This window comes from Sceloporus occidentalis, unplaced genomic scaffold, assembly GCF_023333645.1.
Source record: "Sceloporus occidentalis isolate IW3139 unplaced genomic scaffold, rSceOcc1.0.p SCAF_14, whole genome shotgun sequence".
Taxonomy (NCBI): Eukaryota; Metazoa; Chordata; class Lepidosauria; order Squamata; family Phrynosomatidae; genus Sceloporus; species Sceloporus occidentalis.
This window is the reverse complement of record NW_028316994.1, coordinates 17,909,094-17,926,306: the sequence shown is the minus strand read 5'-3', so window position 1 is coordinate 17,926,306 and position 17,213 is coordinate 17,909,094. Positions and strand designations below refer to the sequence as shown.

Below are 17,213 nucleotides of genomic sequence, written 5' to 3'. Positions count from 1 at the left end.
TATAACATTACAAAATGTTATACTTTCCCTCCACCACTCCCTTCTCCTTCTGTGTCATGTCTTTTTAGATTGTAAGCCCGAGGGCAGGGAACCGTCTAACTAAAAAGATTGCATGTACAGCGCTGTGTAAATTTACAGCTCTTCATAAATAAAGGTTAATAATAATAATAATAATAATAGAAGCACCATTTCTCTTTTACAACAAAACTATGTCTGCAAGTAAAGTATGCAGGATGCCCATTTGTACGCCAGGAGGCAGAGCAAGCAAGGCATGGATCAGATCGTCCAAGAATTAGACAGAAATCATGCAATACAAAACAAGGGGGGGGGAGACCTGTGCCTTTGGACTAGCTACACAGAGACAAGTGGACATTGGCAAGTGACTTAACTCACCTTCACCCTTCAAGACAAAAACACACACAAAACCTCCCTTTGCAAAAAGGGTGTTGTGGCTACCAGGGGCAAACATTGGCTAATGAGGGTGTGGGCCCTTCCCTTTGCTGCTACTTGTCGCTCACCTTTGATGGGACTTGTGCCAACATTGCATGGCTGCATCCACACTGGAGAAATAACCTGGTTTGGCGCCGCTTTAACTCTTTTCTGGCTCAAGGCTATGGAATTCTGGGAGTTGGAGTTTGTTCTTTCCTTAAGCTCTGCTCCGCTCTGGGCCCCACAACAAACTCCAACTCCCAGAATTCCATAGCCTTGAGCCAGGGCAGTTAAAGTGGTGCCAAACTAAGTTATTTCTCCAGTGTGGATGCAGCCTTCCCAGTGCAATCTCCTGTTTTTAAACAAATGGCAGAGATGCTGCTGAAAATGGAACAAATCAAAATGGCCAAATGGAAAGATTCCTTGCCGCAGTCAGCAGTCAACTATAAGTTGACCTTGTATATAAGTCCAGGGCAAGTTTCAGGGCCAAAATTATGGATTTCGATATAACCCATGGATAAGTCGAGGGTAAAACTTAGGGGCATCTTGCAAAGGGTCACTCTAAGGGATGAAGCAAAGCAAAACAACGTCAAAGAACTTGCAATATCTCAGCAGACATGACTCTTATATACTCTGGTCTCCAGAGCCCTACTCCAAAGTTCAAACCACTACGCCATGCTGGCTTTCTGTATTCTCCCAATACAAGACCCAAAAAAGAAGTGGAGGGATTCATGGGCAAGTGGCGGCCAGGGCCCCTTTAACCCTAAAAAGTTTATCTCGTGGGGGGGAACTGGGACCTTAAATAGAGATTAACCCAAGAAAATTGTGGAATTGGCCTTAAAACGTGATTAAAATAAGGTTAACACAGGAGCCATTATCCTGTGAATAACCAGGGAATAAACAGCAATCTGCTGCTGTTTCTTGTCTGGTTATTCGGGGATAATGGCCCTTTAATCAGGTTTCACCTCGACTGAGCATTGGTGGTTAAAGTGCTGCCAAAGTGCTTTATTTCTGGTCTGACACCACTTTAACTGCCATGGCTCAGTGCTATGGAATTATGAACACTGTAGCCTTGTAGGACATTTAGCCTTCTCTGTCAGAGAGCTCTTGGTGCCACAACGAACTACAGTTCCCAGAATTCCATAGTACTGAGCAACATCAGTTAAGGTGGTGTCAAACTGGATTATTTCTACAGTGTGGAAGCAGCCTAAGATCCAAAACACACTGCAGAAATAATGCAGTCTTGAGGCGGCCGCTTTAACTGCCCAGGCTCAGTGCTAGGGAATCCTGGGAATAGTAGTTTATTGTGGCACCAGAGCTCTCTGGCAGAGAAGGATAAATGTCCCACAAAACTACAGTTCCCAAAATTCCCTAGCACTGAGACAGGGCACAGAATCATAGAATTGGAAGAGACCACAAGGGCCTCCAGCCCAACCCCTTCTGCCATGCAGGAACTCTCAATCAAAGCAGTTACAGCAGTCTCAAACTGGGTTATCTCTGCAGTGTGTTTTGCACCTAAGTTTATGTATGAACAACGTAATGTGCTTGGTTTACTCAGATGTAAGGCCCAACTGCACCTTACTTTGAACTTACTGCCAGGTAAAGGTAGGTAGTAGCAGCCATCCTAAACCCTGGACAACCCCCAGCATGCGTTGTATTAAAACTCTCAGCCAATGGCTGCCCTGGGGATGATGGGAGTTGGAGTCCAAGTAGGATGATGGGACTTGTAGTCTAATTAACAATTTGTAAGCTGCTCTGATAGCCTTTTGGCTGAAGAGCAGGGTATAAATAAATAGTATTATATATTAAAATATTATATTACACATTAATAACCCAGTTTGGCACCGCTTTAATTCTCTTTCTGGCTCAAAGCTATGGAATTCTGGGAGTTTGTTGTGGGGCCCAGAGCGGAGCAGAGCTCCCAGAATTCCATAGCAGTGAGCCAGAAAGAGTTAAAGTGGTGCCAAACTGGGTTATTTCTCCAGTGTGGATGCAGCCTTACATCCCCACCTGCTGCATTTGTAACCTATTAATGCCATAGATCAATAGTTCCCAAACTGTGGTCCGCGGCTCCCAGAATTCCTGACTATTGGCCAAATTACCTGGGGATTGTGGGAGTTGAAGTCCAAAACAACCAAAGTTTGGGGAGCGCTGCAGCAGATGAGTAAAGATACTAATGAAAACAGGAGAGGGCGAACCGATAAGTTTGCAGAAGCCACAAAGTGCTAATAGGTACTATTCCGATCAATAGTAAAAACGAAGAAGGGAGGCCATAAAAACAAAACACTGCAAAGCTATGTAAACAACACTGTAAGCATAGAGAGAGCTTCTAGAAGCATCTTATTATGCTCCTGGTATTAAGGTGACTGTGAGGATGGAGGAAGGAGAGATGTCCCTGTGATACACAGAGTAGTTACTCAGAAACAAGGCCCCTTGCATCTACACTCCAGAATTGATGCAGTTTGACACAGCATTAAAAGCCCCAACTCCATGCTATGGAATTCTAGGATCTGTAGTTTTGGGAGATAAACTACAGATCCCAGGGTTCCACTTGGACAACAACTCCCAGCATCCCCAACCATCCCAGATACAACTTCTGGACTGCGACTCCCATCATCCAGAAGCCTTGACAAATCCCATCACCCACCCACAGCTACAATTCATAGACTACAAATCCCATCATCTGGAAGCCGCAACAATTCCCATCATCCTTTTATTATTATTATTTTCTTATATCCCACATTTGTCCCAATACAGGGACTCAAGGCGGTCATGGCAGCTACAATTTGTGGACTACAAATCCCATCACCCACCCCAGCTACCATTTGGAGACTACCAATCCCATCACCCAGCCTCCACTACAACTCCCATAAGCCCGCTATAATTTTTATTATCATCATTATTATTATATTTACTTATATCCCGCCTTTCTCCCAATATATCGAGGCGGCCATTCGCAGCCACAATGTGGGGACTACAAGTCCCATCACCCCCTACCATTATTATTATCATCATCATCATCATCATTATTAATATTACATTTTCTTATATTCTGCCTTTATATCCTGGAAGGAAGGATGGCAGTCCTGCAATTCCACCAATTAAAAACAAAGAAAGAAAGTAACTTCTTTCCTTTGGCAAAAGTAACTTCCCTTTCACTTTCGCAGCGGGGCCACCCACGTGGCGCGAGCGCACCTGAAGCCGGCGCCTGGCGCGCCTCAGCCAATAGGAGCACGGCAGGGGCGTGGCTCCCACAGCGGAGGGGCGTGTCCGCGGCGCCTATAAAAACCCAGGTGAGTCGAAAGCGACGGAGCGGGCGGAGCGTTCATCTGAGGCGTGGCGAGCGGCGGCGTCGCTGATTGGCCAGGATTGGCGCGTGGGCGGGCGCGCTCGAGGGAGGGGGCGGGGCAGAGGGAGTGAGAGAGACAGAGGGAGGCGAGCGGCCGTTGCTGATTGGGCGTTGGCGGCGCGAGGGAGTGTCCCGGGGTTCGACGGCACCAACGGACGGACGAAGGACGGGACGGGACGAGGCGGACGGACAGCGCCGGCGGAGGGGATGCTGAGCGAAGCGGAGAGCGGCGGCGGGGGCGGAGGGGGAGCCGTGACCGGAGGCCCCGGGGAGAGCCCCGCGGGGGAGCCCGCGGCCGGGGTGGCCAAGCCCTCAGCGCCCGCCGCCGCCGCCGCCGCCGGAGGGGCACCCAGCAGCAGCAGCAGCAGCAGCAACGCCGCACTCGCCGCTCCTCGGAGCCAGGCTGCCAAGCGCGTTTTAGGTGAGGGGCGGGGCCTATGAGAGGGTGGGAGGGGCTCGCTCAGGGCGCTTCGGCGAAACCGCTTTCTCCCCCTCTAGGGGGCGGGGCTTGGTGGGATTGGTGGGCGGGGCCTAGTAAGGTTGGTGGGCGGGGCCTGGGCTCCAGGTGGGGAAACAGGGAGAATGACTGTCCTGAGTTGTCCTTTTTGAATTACTTTGGAAGCCGCCTTGGGTCCCACCCTTAAGAGAAAGGCGGCCTCCAAAAGCTTTGGTCAAAGGTTCTGGAGAGAGAGATTGCTCAGGGGGACTGCAGCTCCCAGCATCCTGAGTTCTTCTGCTAATGACATAAAATAAAAGTTTTGGCCAAAACTTCTGGAAAGAGAGAAATTACTTTGGGGGGATTGCAGCTCCCAGCATCCTGAGTTCTCCTGTGAAGGTGGTTTTAAAGAAATTCATTTATTTGAGAAGCCACCTTGGGTGCCACGCGAAGAGAAAGGCTGTGTCCAAACGAAATACATGAATAAAGTCTTGGCCACAATTTCTAGAGAGATTACTATGGGGAGGACTGCAGCTCCCAGCATCCTGAGGTGCCCTGTTAAGCTGGGCTTTTAAAAAAGACAAATGCAGTGTCCAAATGAAAGAAAGTCTCGGCCAAAATTTTGAGAGAGCCAGAGAGAGCTTACTTGGTGGACTGCAATTCCCATCATCCCAAGTTATCTTGTAAAGTGTTTTTTTCTTTAAAATTTGCTTTGAAAGCTGCGTTGGGTCCCACATGAAGAGAAAGCCTGCGTCCAAATGAAATGAAATAAGTTTTGGCCAAAACTGGGAGGGGGGTTTCTTTGGGAGGACTGCAGCTCCCAGCATCCTGAAATTGCTCAGGAAGTTGCCTTGAGACTCCCAGAAAGAGAAAAGTGGCCTGTTAAATAAATAATAAATAAAATATCTGCCCAAATTTCTGTGGAGAAAGAGAGAGAGATTACTTTGGGGGACTACAGCTCTCAGCATCCTAATTAAAGGAAAGTAGTTACAGTCCTGTCCTTTCCTGCCTGGCTCTTTAACTGAAGGCGCCACTGGGATTTGCACCCAGGACCTTCTGGGAGGGCATGCGCTCTGCACCACTGAGCTACCCTTCCTCTTTCTCCTATGGGAGAATATTCCTAAAGCTTTGGGAAAAATACTAGCTGTGCACTTCCCCTCCTTGCTAGGGCTGCATCCACATTGGAGAAATAACCTAGTTTGGCTGAGCTCCGCTCTGGGCCCACCCACAACAAACTCCAACTCCCAGAATTCCATAGCCTTGAGCCAGAAAAGAGTCAAAGCATTGCCAAACCAGGTTATTTCTCCAATGTGGATGCAGACATACTGTAACTGAGTTTGCCAGGGGCTTTATTATTATTATTATTATTATTATTATTATTAACCTTTATTTATGAAGTGCTGTAAATTGTGATGCCTAGTACCAACCAAGCTGTGCCCCTGGCTTGGTGGACCGCTTACTCAGTGGTGCATCCTCTTTGCTGGAAGTCTCTGCCCTTACTATAAGGATCAAAAATCTCCCCCAAATTCCTGGACTGGCCCTTCTAGCCAAGTGCCACCCATACTTATTAGTTCTATGGCTAAGGGATGCCGTGACGCCACCCCTTTCCTAGCCGGATTGGGCTGTGGCAACCGCATGCCGCGGCCCCCAATCCAGCCTTTCCTGGGAGCAAAAAGGAGCAATAGCAATGGCAGCTTCATTTATATACCGCTTCTTACTGAACTAAGTAGTCTCTAAGGGGTTTACAACTGTAAGCTCATTGCCCCCAACAAGCTGGGTTCTCATTTTATCGACCTGGGAAGGATGCAAGCCTGAGCTGAGCTTGAGCCCTTGGCTGGTATTGAACTTGCAACCTTATGATTTTGGTGAGTGGCTGCACCACCAGGGCGCCTTTTTTCGCCCTGGGAAGGGTGCAATAGCCACAGCACTGCGGCTCTACGGTGCTCCTTCAGCACTGCATCATGCAGACAAAGCGCAGGAGGGGCGCCATTACGGCGTACACTGTTTGGAGCAACACACAGCATCATGATGCCCTGGGGTACGGCGTACATCATGTGGACATGATGCCCTGACTCCGTCCCCAAGCTGGCCTTAATGGCCGTTCTGAAGAGCCCCTAAGGTCCAACACACACTGCAGAAATAATCCATTTTGAGACCACTGTAACTGTCCTGGCTTGATACTAGGATATACTGGGAATTGTAGTTCCTTTGTGGCACCAGAGCTCTCTGACAAGAAGGCTCAATGCCTCACAGAACTACAGTTCCCACAGTTCCGTAGCATTGAGCCAGGGCAGTGAAAGTGGTTTCAAAGTGGATTATTTCTGCAGTGTGCTTTGGAGCTCAGTCTCTCTGGTAAAGTCCCTTGTGGAACTGACTTGCTGCTCAAGAACGCAGTATGGCTTCAGTGAAAACCAGAGGAAGAAATGCCCAGTTCAGTTTTCAAGGACGGCATACAACAAACGATAAAAGGAATAGAATAGTGGGTTGAAAGAAATAGTGGTCTTTCTTTGAAAGCAAGTTTCTTGCCTTGGTCCCTTGAGCTGGACAATTTATGCAAGACAAGATGGGAACTATGAAGCCATGGACTGCAACTCCCAGCAGAACCAGTGGTGAGGAGTGTTGGGAATTGCAGTCCCTCAAGATCTCCATCCGCGTTGTCGGGTGGTGGAGTTAGGGTGCTGAAGTGATTGAGGGGTCTGCTTAAAATTCAGGGGTTTTTCTGGGAGGGGGGAAGTTGGTGGTCTGTGTGCCTCTTGAGTTTGTCACTGATGTTCTTTCTTCCTTGGCCATGGTTTGCAGCCACTCAGGTGCAAGGCACAGTGAAATGGTTCAACGTCCGCAATGGCTATGGATTTATAAACAGGTGAGCCCCCCATGTCCCAGAAGGCCTGGGGGATTCGGGAATCTCCTGAACCAGACTCTTCAGCCGTCCTGTGATGTCCGAAGCAGGTGGGGTTGAATGCCAACTGCAAGTGAGGAAATGCAGAGCTTTTAGTCGGTTGCAATTTAACCCAAAGCCAGAAATCTTCTGAATGTAATCTGTTCAAATGTCTGGGCTTAAATTAGCGGTGGGCAAAGCATGGTCCTCTGGATGTTGTTGAACCCAGCAACCCTTACGCTTGGCTAGGCTGGGATAGGACTACTGGGAGTTGGAGTTCAGCCAACTTTGGAGAACCATGTAATTCCCTTGCCTTGCCTTAAATCATACTGCTTAGATCCTTCTCATGTTCCCTTGGTACATTCCCACTTCTATAAAATCTAAAGAGAGGGCTAATGGCCCACACTTGACCAGAGGTTGTATGGTCAGTTCTGAGCATGGTGTGTAACTCTTCCATGAGGGGAAATGCACTTTGCACATGGTCAGATACAAATGCACTTGCTTTTAGAAGAGCTGGGCCCTTGTGAGCCTGGCATGGAGCTTAGCTTCAGATCTCTTTCTCAATGCCCCACTTCCTCCTTGGGAGAAGCAACTGAGTCAGGAGAGCAAAGATTACTTTGACACCATGGCAGCTGGTCAGCTGAGCACCTGGCTGTGGTTCTTTTGCAGCAAAAGGTCCTTGGGCCCCACCCTAGATAACACCTGGGAAAGCCTTAAGCAAACTTAAGCAAGCTTCCCTGAAAATCAGCTTATAAATGAATGTACTGAAGCCCAAGCAGTTATATTAACAAGCCTGAATCCTTTGTGCATTTGATCCTTGAAATATAATACATTATTATTATTACCACCCTTTGTGTGATTTCAGAAATCCCAGCTAGTTAGTCAGATCTAATTTGCCATGGAGAAGTGTGGTGTCAGTGGGGCCGGTGCAAGTACTATAGCTGGTTAAGCCAAGCAATTCATCTTGGACAACTCCCAACAAGGCAGCTTAGGACTTGAGGTTCCTTATCCATTCTCTGTGGCTTGTGTTTTGATGCCTTCTTAGGGTCTCTGTATACAAAAGAAATGTGTTATAATAATAAATTTTATTTATATCCCACCTCTGTTTGGATCGAGGCGGCTTCCAATGAGAATAAAATACATTACAGAGTACAATAAAATACTAAATAAAACCAATTATTCCTCCCTCCAACACAGCAGTTACAATTCCCAATTAATAATCATGATAAATAATATCCAATGATAAAATAACAGTAAGGTGATTCAATTCCAAGTTGAGAAGAATTAAACTTCTATCAGATTTGTTTTTAATTTAGTTCTGCAGGGGGAGGGATTAGACTGTCTGGTTCTTGCTGTTGTTGTGTGCCTTCAGGTCATTTCTAACTTACGGCAACCCTATGTTCCTGGCAAAAGTTGTTCAGAGGGGGGTTGCCTTTGCCTCCCTCTGCGGCTGAGAGAGTGTGACTTGCCCTAAGTCCCCCGGTGGGTTTCCATGCCTGAGCAAGGATTCAGTCCTTGGCCTCCAGACTCATAGTCCAGCGCTCAAACCGCTGGTTCTCTGGTTCTTAACTACTCCTAAAATCCTCATCAGGTGCACTGAAGTTTACCTTGTTCTCAAGTGCTTAAATAACCAGAAATATCTTAGGTTTAGCCTTGTGGACAACATGGCTGTATCTCTGTCCTGTATTAGCTCCAGTTGATATTGGAGTGGAAATGAGCTGGATACTCATTCCAATTTAAAGAGAAAGCAGTGCAGCTGGGAGGATAACATTCCTTAACTTAAGTCAGGTTGGCATGGAAGCATGGGAATCTGACTTGGCTTGTGGCTGTTGAGAATAACATGCCAATTGCAGAAGTGTCAGTGCCCCTCCAGCTGCTATTTATTGGTGATGGAAGAGGAGATTTTTTCACCAAAATTCAGGGAGATGAAAGTAGGGCTTGTGGATTTCATGAAGTCTCCCACATCCTCATAATTAGTTGCAAGTTCTTTTTAGAAAGGAACGTGTCTGACACGCGGACCCCCCACCTAGAAGTATGCTAAATTTGATATTTGCTTTTTCCCACCTCACTACAGGAATGATACCAAGGAGGATGTGTTTGTGCACCAGGTAAGACCCATACCTCCAGCAAAGTAATCAATTGCCATTTCTTCATCATACTCTAGGCTTATATCTCAGCCACCATACTCCCACTTCCTATTTTAAGGCAGAGCTGACAAGTAAAAGTCTGGGTTGGGGATTCTGGAAAGTCTTTCCACTAGAATCTGTTTGAATTCTATACTATAGCACCTGTAGGACTATCTGATACTGACTGCAAAGTCTCTCTTTGTCTATCGGAGGAAATCCAGGCCCCATTATATATGCATTTAGCTTAAGGATGCAGTGCTGTCCCTGTTAATTTGGAGGGATAAGTTGACCAACAGGTGTGCAACTCTAAGTTGAGAGCGACACTAATATCTAGAAAATGGTCTTTTGAGAACTTAGAATCACTTTGTTCTCCATGGATTATTGTATTCTGTATGTAACCAGTAGGAAACGAGCCCCATGGAGCAAACTAATGGCCTATCTAAGCCAGTATCTGGTTTTGTACAGTAGTCAATGAGATGCCTGTGGATTCTCTTTAGTTGGAGGCTTTTAAGCAGAGCTTGGATGGCCACCTCTCAGGGATGCTGTAACTATTTGTTCCAGCACCAGCAAAAGGCTTGACTACATGACCTGGGGTCCTTTCTAACTCTGGTCTTATGCCATGAGGGTAATAGTTCTTTCCCATTCTGTGGTCCTGGGAATAATGTGTACCCACCATGACTAGAAAGTATTACTAGTGCTACACTCCTAAATTGGTCTTCTAAAAGCATCTTAAGATGCTGGCTGTCTTTAGTAGTAGTAGTGAAATCCATATCTCTTTATAAAGAAAATGCTTCCATTTGTCTATCCAATCTTCATTGCTTGCTTCTGCAAAACAACCCTTGAAAGAACAGTCTCCAGTAGTTTGCAAATTGAACTGAGTAGGCATATTGTAGGAATCATAAGTATACAACCCAAGATTGTGCCATGCATAAGTGAAACCTATTCATAGTCCCAACTAGTGTAGATCAGATGAAATGTGGGTTTTTGGTCAGTGTTGACTCACAATTCAACAGTCATTTCAGAAGGAGAATTGGCATGACCGTGAGCATTCCACTGTGAACATAGTTGCTCATTCTTGTATTCTGTTTGCTAGACGGCGATCAAGAGAAACAATCCCCGTAAATTCCTCCGCAGCGTTGGAGATGGGGAAACGGTGGAGTTCGATGTGGTGGAAGGAGAGAAGGTAGTTTGCGGAGGAGACTGTAGCCCATCCTCAGCCAAGGCTGCATGGACCTTCTGTGAAGCTCATATATCTTCCTCCCCATCTTCTGCAGGGTGCCGAGGCAGCCAACGTAACTGGCCCAGGCGGTGTTCCTGTGAAGGGCAGCCGCTACGCTCCCAACCGTCGCCGTTTCCGCAGGTTCATCCCTCGGCCCCGGCAGGCCCAACAGCAGCAGGACGCTACTCGGACGGAAGGGGCCGCCGAGACGGTCAGCGAAGGGGAGAGGGCTGATGATAATGTGCAGCAGCGCCCTCGGCGAAGGCGCCCTCCACCATTTTTCTTCCGCCGGAGATTTGTGCGGGGCCCTCGGGCTCAGGGCCAGCAGCAGCAGGTTCAGCCAGCAGACGTGAGTCCGGGAAGGAGGGCCAGGGGGTCAACTGGAGATGTGGTTTGTAGGGCAAGAGAAGCTGGGCATTTGGTCCCTTGCCAGACCCTGTGGGAGTTTAGCCCAGTTCCGTGTCACTTAAGGTCTCTTAAGGTGACTTCAAACACCTTGAACTCTCCCAAGTTTTGAGTTTGCACTTGATGATCTGCATGTAGGATTTATCCATGCCTTTTCCTTGTTATATGTATTCAAGTTGTGTGTGTGTGTCTTATGGCGACTCCATGAATTTCATAGGGTTTTCTTAGGCAAAGAATATGCCGAGGTTGGTTTGCCAATACCTTCCTCTGCAATATAGCCTACAGTACTTGGGATTGATTGCTAGTCTCCCATGTAAATGCTAACCAGGGCTGACCCTGCTTATCTCTCACAACCAGATGGGATCTGGTGCCTATAGGGTATTTAGGCCCACCTTCAAGTTAACTCTCACAACTGTCCTAGCATTTTCCTGACCAAATTTCTTCAGAGGAAATTTGTTGTTGCCACCTTATGAGACTGAGAGAATAGTGTGATTTGCCCAATGGCACCAAGTGGGCTTCCATGGCTGAATGGGGATTTGAACCCTGGCCTCTTGGAGTCCTAGTCCAGCACTCAGACTACTACCCCATGCCAGCTCCCCTTTTCCTACCCAAAAGCAAATCTATAGACAAATATCCCTGTGCAAAATTCAGCCCCTTTGCTATAGACTGGGCAGCAGCAAAAGTGGGGGTCTAGTTGGTCACTTATCACAAAAAAGTCCAGCAACATTTCTTGCACCCAAACTCTTTTGTCCTCCCTGCAACCCCAGAACCCCCTTAGGAACTGGCCATTATTCATCTGGATCATGGAATTGAAAGTGACTTGAATTCACTTCCAACTATGCCCGGAGTGACAGTGTGGCCGGTGCAGGTGGGCAAGAGCCTCCGCCTGCTAAGGTTGGCCAGTCCTGCTGTAGATGCATTGTACTCTCGGATAGGTCTTTTCTGGCTTGAGCAAAGGCCTCTCTCTTGTGGTTCTTGAGCAATGTGATCTTCTTCCCCAGGGCACTGAAAGCACAGATCCCAAAGATGTCACCCAGCCTGAGGGAGACCAGCAGCAGCAAATCCAGGCTGGGGAGAGAGCCCCAGCGCCTCGCTTCCGTCCCAGATACCGCAGGTAAAGTGGCCAGGAGCTCCTCACATTACTCTGCTGGGTAAAACAACAGAAGATACGTGGAATTAGGAACTTGCCTCCTCTTCCCAACATCCTCCTAAGCCCAGAGTGTTGCATTTGCACAATTGGGTTATTAGGGAAGGCCTATTATTATTATTATTATTATCTTTATTTATAAAGCGCCATAAGTCTACACGGCGCTGTACAAAACCAAGGTTCTTTTCCTACTCTTCACTCGGCTGGTATGCAGGACTGTATCTCCCACTCTCTCAGCAAGGAAAGGAAGAATTTTGGATGGAAAAAGGCAGGGGTGAGAAACATGTAGCTCTCAAGATTCTGTTGGACTTCAAGTCCCAGCAGCCCTTTCCAACACAGACAGTGGGCTGGAATGCTGGGAATCACAGGCTGGCATAATCGGAGGTGGGGGGGACACTTGAATTGCTTCTGGAATTGCAGTTCTTGGTCTCCTTGGGTTCTGGTCAGACATAGAGCAGATTTTCTTTGGTGACAACCTCATAAACTGAGAGCAAAAGATACACATTCAGTTTTAAAAGGGACTCTGTGCTCCAGCTTCTTCCCTCTTCTATTTTTAAGGTTTTTATTATATCTTTCAATCAAATGGCCTTCAATACTACAAGGCTTGAGTGACCCCCTGGTCCTTCTCTTCCCCTGAATATGAATGGCTATAGTATATAAGTACTTATGGGTATATTTAATCTTGTATATAAATATTGACTAACATTTCGATTTTTAAATGGTGATGCTGCAAATCACCTCTTGCTTACCTCCAACCACTAGATCTCTTTTTGAAAAAAAATTGTTTTGGAAGGTATTCAGACTTCAGGATTGGCATATATTGTGAATCGGGGGGGGAGGGACCACCAAGAACACAGCCATAGCTCACTTTGGCTCATGAAAGAATTGGGTCGTTAGACTTGCATCACTTCTTGGCCAAGAGAAAAGAGATCATGAAAGATAATGCATATTTTTTCTCTTTTGTTGGCCCAGACCATTCCGCCCCCGCCCACCACAGCAACCCACCACTGAAGGAGGCGATGGAGAAACAAAAGCGGCACAGGCCCCAGCAGACGGCATCCGTCCTGAGCCCCAGCGCCAGCGCAATCGGCCTTATTTCCAGCGCAGGCGCCAGCAAACGGCTGCAGCCCGCCAGACTGCAACTGAGGTAAGGCCCACATGTTGCTGGGTAATGCTGTGGTACCAGACCAAGATCTGCCCACCTCTGTATGCTTGCAATTTGGCATTGCACAACTGCTGCTCAAAATCTGACTGGTTTTTCTGTCTGTCACCTTGGAACCTTGAAAACATGGGGCACGTCTTAAGAGGATACAGCGGCTGAGATGCACAGGAGGTCTTATGACAGTAACTCATCTAAATTGGTCTTGAGGGAAGGCAAAGAGGTCCCACATTGTAACCTGCAAATGATGAGCAAAACCTCTAACTAGAAGGAACCTTGTCTATAGAAGCTCCCACAAGATGTACAGACCAGTGTGTTCTGTGAGGCTAGCCTATACACCTTCATCACTCAGACATGATTACATGACAGGGGTCTCCAAGATCCTGTGCTTTGGGCTTTCCAAGGTTTTGTGATAACTGTGGGATTTCAAGCTTCACATCAAATCTGTTGGAGTGAGGAGAGCTTTCTCTTTTCTCTCCAGTATTTATAGCCTTGCTTTCTACATAAAAGCTTCACCAGAAATTTAAATAGTGGCAATAGTCACTTTTTGTCCTTGTCTTGTTTACAGCAGCGGTGGGGAAATGAGTGTTCCAACAGCCCTTGAGCAACACCAAAATGCAAGCCTCCCCTTGGGCTATGTGGGGCAATTTCAGTATGTTTTGGGGGCCCCAGTGGGCTTATTTAGGCCAAGAAGAGGCCTTTCTTTTCAAAGAAAAAGTTGGCTTCTGATTTCCTTTTTTAAAAAAAGTCTGTCCTGGATTTAAAACAGCTGTTTCCAAAAATGGCTTCATTGACCCCACCAGTTACTTCTAGGAATGGTCGGGGGGGGGGGGTGCGATTGGGTTGGTTGGTTGGTTTAATTTTAAAAAATAAAAATTGCCAACATGCTGGAATGTTTTGAGCATTGGACTATGACTCAGGAGACTAGGGTTCAAATCCCAGCTCAGCCAGGGAAACCCACTGGGTGAACTTGGGCAAGTCCCACTCTCTCTGCCTCAGAGGAAGGCAAAAGCGAACCCCCTATGAACAAATCTTGCCAAGAAAACCCTGTGATAGGTTCACCTTAGGGTCATCATAAGTCAGAAATGACTTCAAGGCAGACAACAATGACAGTTGCCCCGATGGGCCCAAGGTACAGCCCTGCAAGGTCCTGGGAGGAGAGCCAAAAAGGCTTCCCCCTTGCAGTTGCCTCATTCATGAGAACTGTGTGATGAGGAGGATAATTGTCCATGGCCAGCAGTGCCCATAATCTCCCAGGGAGCCTCACGCAAGCCTTTGCCCATGTGCCAAGTACCTTTTTAAAAATGCATCCTTCTCAACCCAGAGCTCCAAACCCGGAACCTAACCAGCCTTCTCTTCCATCCCAGGCTACCACAGCTGCCAAAGAGCCACCTGCTTCGAGCTCTGCCGCCGCTGGCGGAGACACCCCTGCCACTAGCACTCCTACAATGGCTCAAGAAGCAGTGGTGGAAGCCAGCAAGCCAGCTTCCCCAGCCCAGGAGAACCCCTCCCAGCCACTGCCAGAAATCCAGCAACAGCTTGTGGATGTAAGTGGAGGCTGATATGGTTGAAGGCTATTCTCCCCATCCCATTCCTCCATGGGGCTCTTAGAGAGTTGCATCACTGGGAGAAATTATGGAAGCAAGTCAGTGAGTTAGATGGTACTTTCCACCTAGTGGCATAATTCTACTGTATTCCTGTACAAGATGTTTTCAGAGAAAACTTCATGATCGGTGGTTCCCAAACTCAGGTCTTCTAGGTGTTTTAAACTTCAGCTCCCAGAATCCCTGACCATTGACCAAGAGAGTTGAGGCTTCTTTGAGCTGAAGTCCAAAACAACTGGAAGACCAGAGTTTGGGAATAACTGGAGATGCTAATAATACGTCTTTTTCTGGGGCCCTGTTGTATCTCCGTTTGCCACAAGAGGTCTGCCTTGAGTTAAGCTTAGCCCTCTCAGACTCGCTGTAGTAGGTCTACTCTCCATGACTTTGTTAGGAACCTGGCTTTCCAATAGTACATAAGCGTGTGGTTCTCCTCCCTTCTCTCCCCACAGATTTCAACACCTGAGCCTGGGGGAGAGCTGGCCCCAGCTGTACTGGCATGATGAATCTGCACACCGTGAGGGGATGCCAAGAGCTGTGATCTGGTAAGGATGCCTGGGTAGGAATGGGGTAATAGACATCTTTAAATATCTGAAGGGCTGTCACATGGAAGAGGGAGGGAACTGCTTTGCTGATGCTTCCAAGGGTAGGACCTGAACCAAAGGCTTCAGATTACAAGAAAGGGAGGGAGAACCTCCTGACTGTGAGAGCTGTCATGCCAGTGGAATATAGACTCCCTTGAGAGATGGAGCTGCTCTTTCCTGGAGATGACCACCTGCCAGGAAAGTGGCTGCTTTGCATTCCTGAACTCTCAGGGGGTTAGAGTAGATGGTCGCAAGGAGTATTTCCAATGTGATGGTTCTACGTATGTGAAGTATATAGTCTGTGGCCTTTATTCTTTGTTGAAATTGCATATATACCCTGCCTTTTCCTTCAAAGATTTCAAGTCAGTAGATGTCGTCCCTGTTCTGCTTTTCTCTTTGCAGCTATGCTGCAACTGAAAAAGAGGATGATTAGACCGACTTCCATTAATAAATGGTACTTTTGGGAAAGTCTGCTTCTCATGGCTGTAACTGTTAAGGATTCTCCATCAGCATAGCCTTGGCTGGCTGGCTGGTTGTGAAAGCCAGGGAGGAGGAAAAGTAGACTTTTCCAAGTAACTGTGGCAATATGGAACATGCATTTGAAATTCAGTTTTGCTAGAAATGGCTTTGGTTTTCAGACTGATTTTCAGTCCTTGCTAAACCTGGTACACTTACGGAATTTAGTATTCCTGTGCAGATGGTACAGGTTTTCTTCTTCTTAGTGAGATTCTAATTTGTTACCCCATAATGCCTTGTTGGTCAGGGGTTCAGAAGTGACATGTTTGTGAAGATGGGTAAGAACGCCTGCTGGGTCCTGTCTTGATTGTTAGCCTTTTCTGAGAAAACCTTGATGGCACTTAGAGGTCCAGAGCAAAAGCAGGAGAAGCTATACCTGATAAACTTTTCATTCAGCCATGACTGATAAAATGTAATAACTTTGCAGCAAGAAGAACCTTTGAAACCTGGTAACTAACAAGTGTAGCATGCCTCATATAGGCTGCATCCACCACTGCAGTTTGACACTGCTTTAAGTGCTGTGAATCTGTGCTATGGAATTCTGGGAATTGTAGTTTGTTCTACGACTACTGTTCCCAGAATTCCATACCATTGAGCCATGGCACTTAAAGCGATCTCAAACTAGATGATTTCTGCAGTGCGGATGCCGCCGTGGTGAAGGGACCTGTCTTGGAGGACAGGGGAACTTAGATTTCTTGCTAAAAGATCAGGTAGAACATCTGCCTCTCGCCATAAATCAGTTTTCAAAGGTTTTCTGAAATGGGAAGCCACACTTGTGTTCTTGCAGTGTAAACATATTTATGCCTTTGTTGCTACAGTTTACTATACAACTCCGTACTAGTTTCCACTCCACTGTCTGACTCCTTTTTTCCAATGCTCTCAGGTGTCCACAATGTGCCTGCAAACCCAAGTTACCTCATCCTGCACTTGAAGAGACCCCAAACTTCACCAGTACCCCCTTTGCTGCTGTTCAAGCCCTGAATGTGTAAAGTTAAAAAAATAACAAACCTGCGGGGGGAACTTGACCAAAAAAGAAAAGTCACTTTGCTTTAAAATCCTTCTGAGGGGCTTGTCTTCCCCCTCCCACAGCTTTGCCAGTTTGAGAGAAAGAGACTGGTTGTTGAATCTTCAGTTAATTTTTTTCTCCCCCCCATTGTTGAGGAACACTCTGTGTGAACCATTGTGTGCAGTTTGGGCGTCAGTAAAAGATTTGCACAGATTTCTGTCTCAGCATCGTGTGTTTTGTCAAACCTTACTTTGAACAGCAGAGATGGGAGCTTTCCTTGCCATCCTTTACTCTGTGGCCCTTGCAGAATTCTCTTCACCTTCTCTCTAGGGATGAGTCCCAAAACCTGATCCACAAT

The 17,213-nt window shown here is 47.1% G+C and overlaps 1 protein-coding gene across 2 annotated transcripts; it reads left to right on the top strand.

The window, feature by feature from the left end:
- The first annotated feature begins 3,852 nt into the window (after positions 1-3,852).
- YBX2 (Y-box binding protein 2) lies at positions 3,853-16,821 on the top strand. 2 transcript variants are annotated; one of them, XM_089480161.1, is made up of 10 exons: positions 3,854-4,199; positions 7,014-7,077; positions 9,167-9,200; positions 10,312-10,401; positions 10,493-10,786; positions 11,844-11,956; positions 12,962-13,136; positions 14,516-14,695; positions 15,202-15,294; positions 16,733-16,821. In XM_089480161.1, exons 1-9 carry the CDS (start codon positions 3,986-3,988, stop codon positions 15,250-15,252), a joined length of 1,215 nt encoding a protein of 404 aa, XP_089336287.1. In that variant the 5' UTR covers positions 3,854-3,985; the 3' UTR covers positions 15,253-15,294; positions 16,733-16,821. The 2 variants fall into 2 exon arrangements, with proteins under 2 accessions (XP_089336288.1, XP_089336287.1); XM_089480162.1 differs by lacking the exon at positions 14,516-14,695 and having other exon boundaries at positions 3,853-4,199.
- The last annotated feature ends 392 nt before the right edge of the window (positions 16,822-17,213 follow it).

What these genes read in the sequence shown, in the direction of transcription:
- YBX2 (XM_089480161.1), top strand. Translation starts at nt 3,986, where the DNA reads ATGCTGAGCGAAGCGGAGAGCGGCGGCGGGGGCGGAGGGGGAGCCGTG. An exon ending in AGCAGGTTCAGCCAGCAGAC is followed by an intron (nt 10,787 to 11,843) that starts GTGAGTCCGGGA and finishes CTTCTTCCCCAG; the next exon opens with GGCACTGAAAGCACAGATCC. An exon ending in TCCAGCAACAGCTTGTGGAT is followed by an intron (nt 14,696 to 15,201) that starts GTAAGTGGAGGC and finishes CTCTCCCCACAG; the next exon opens with ATTTCAACACCTGAGCCTGG.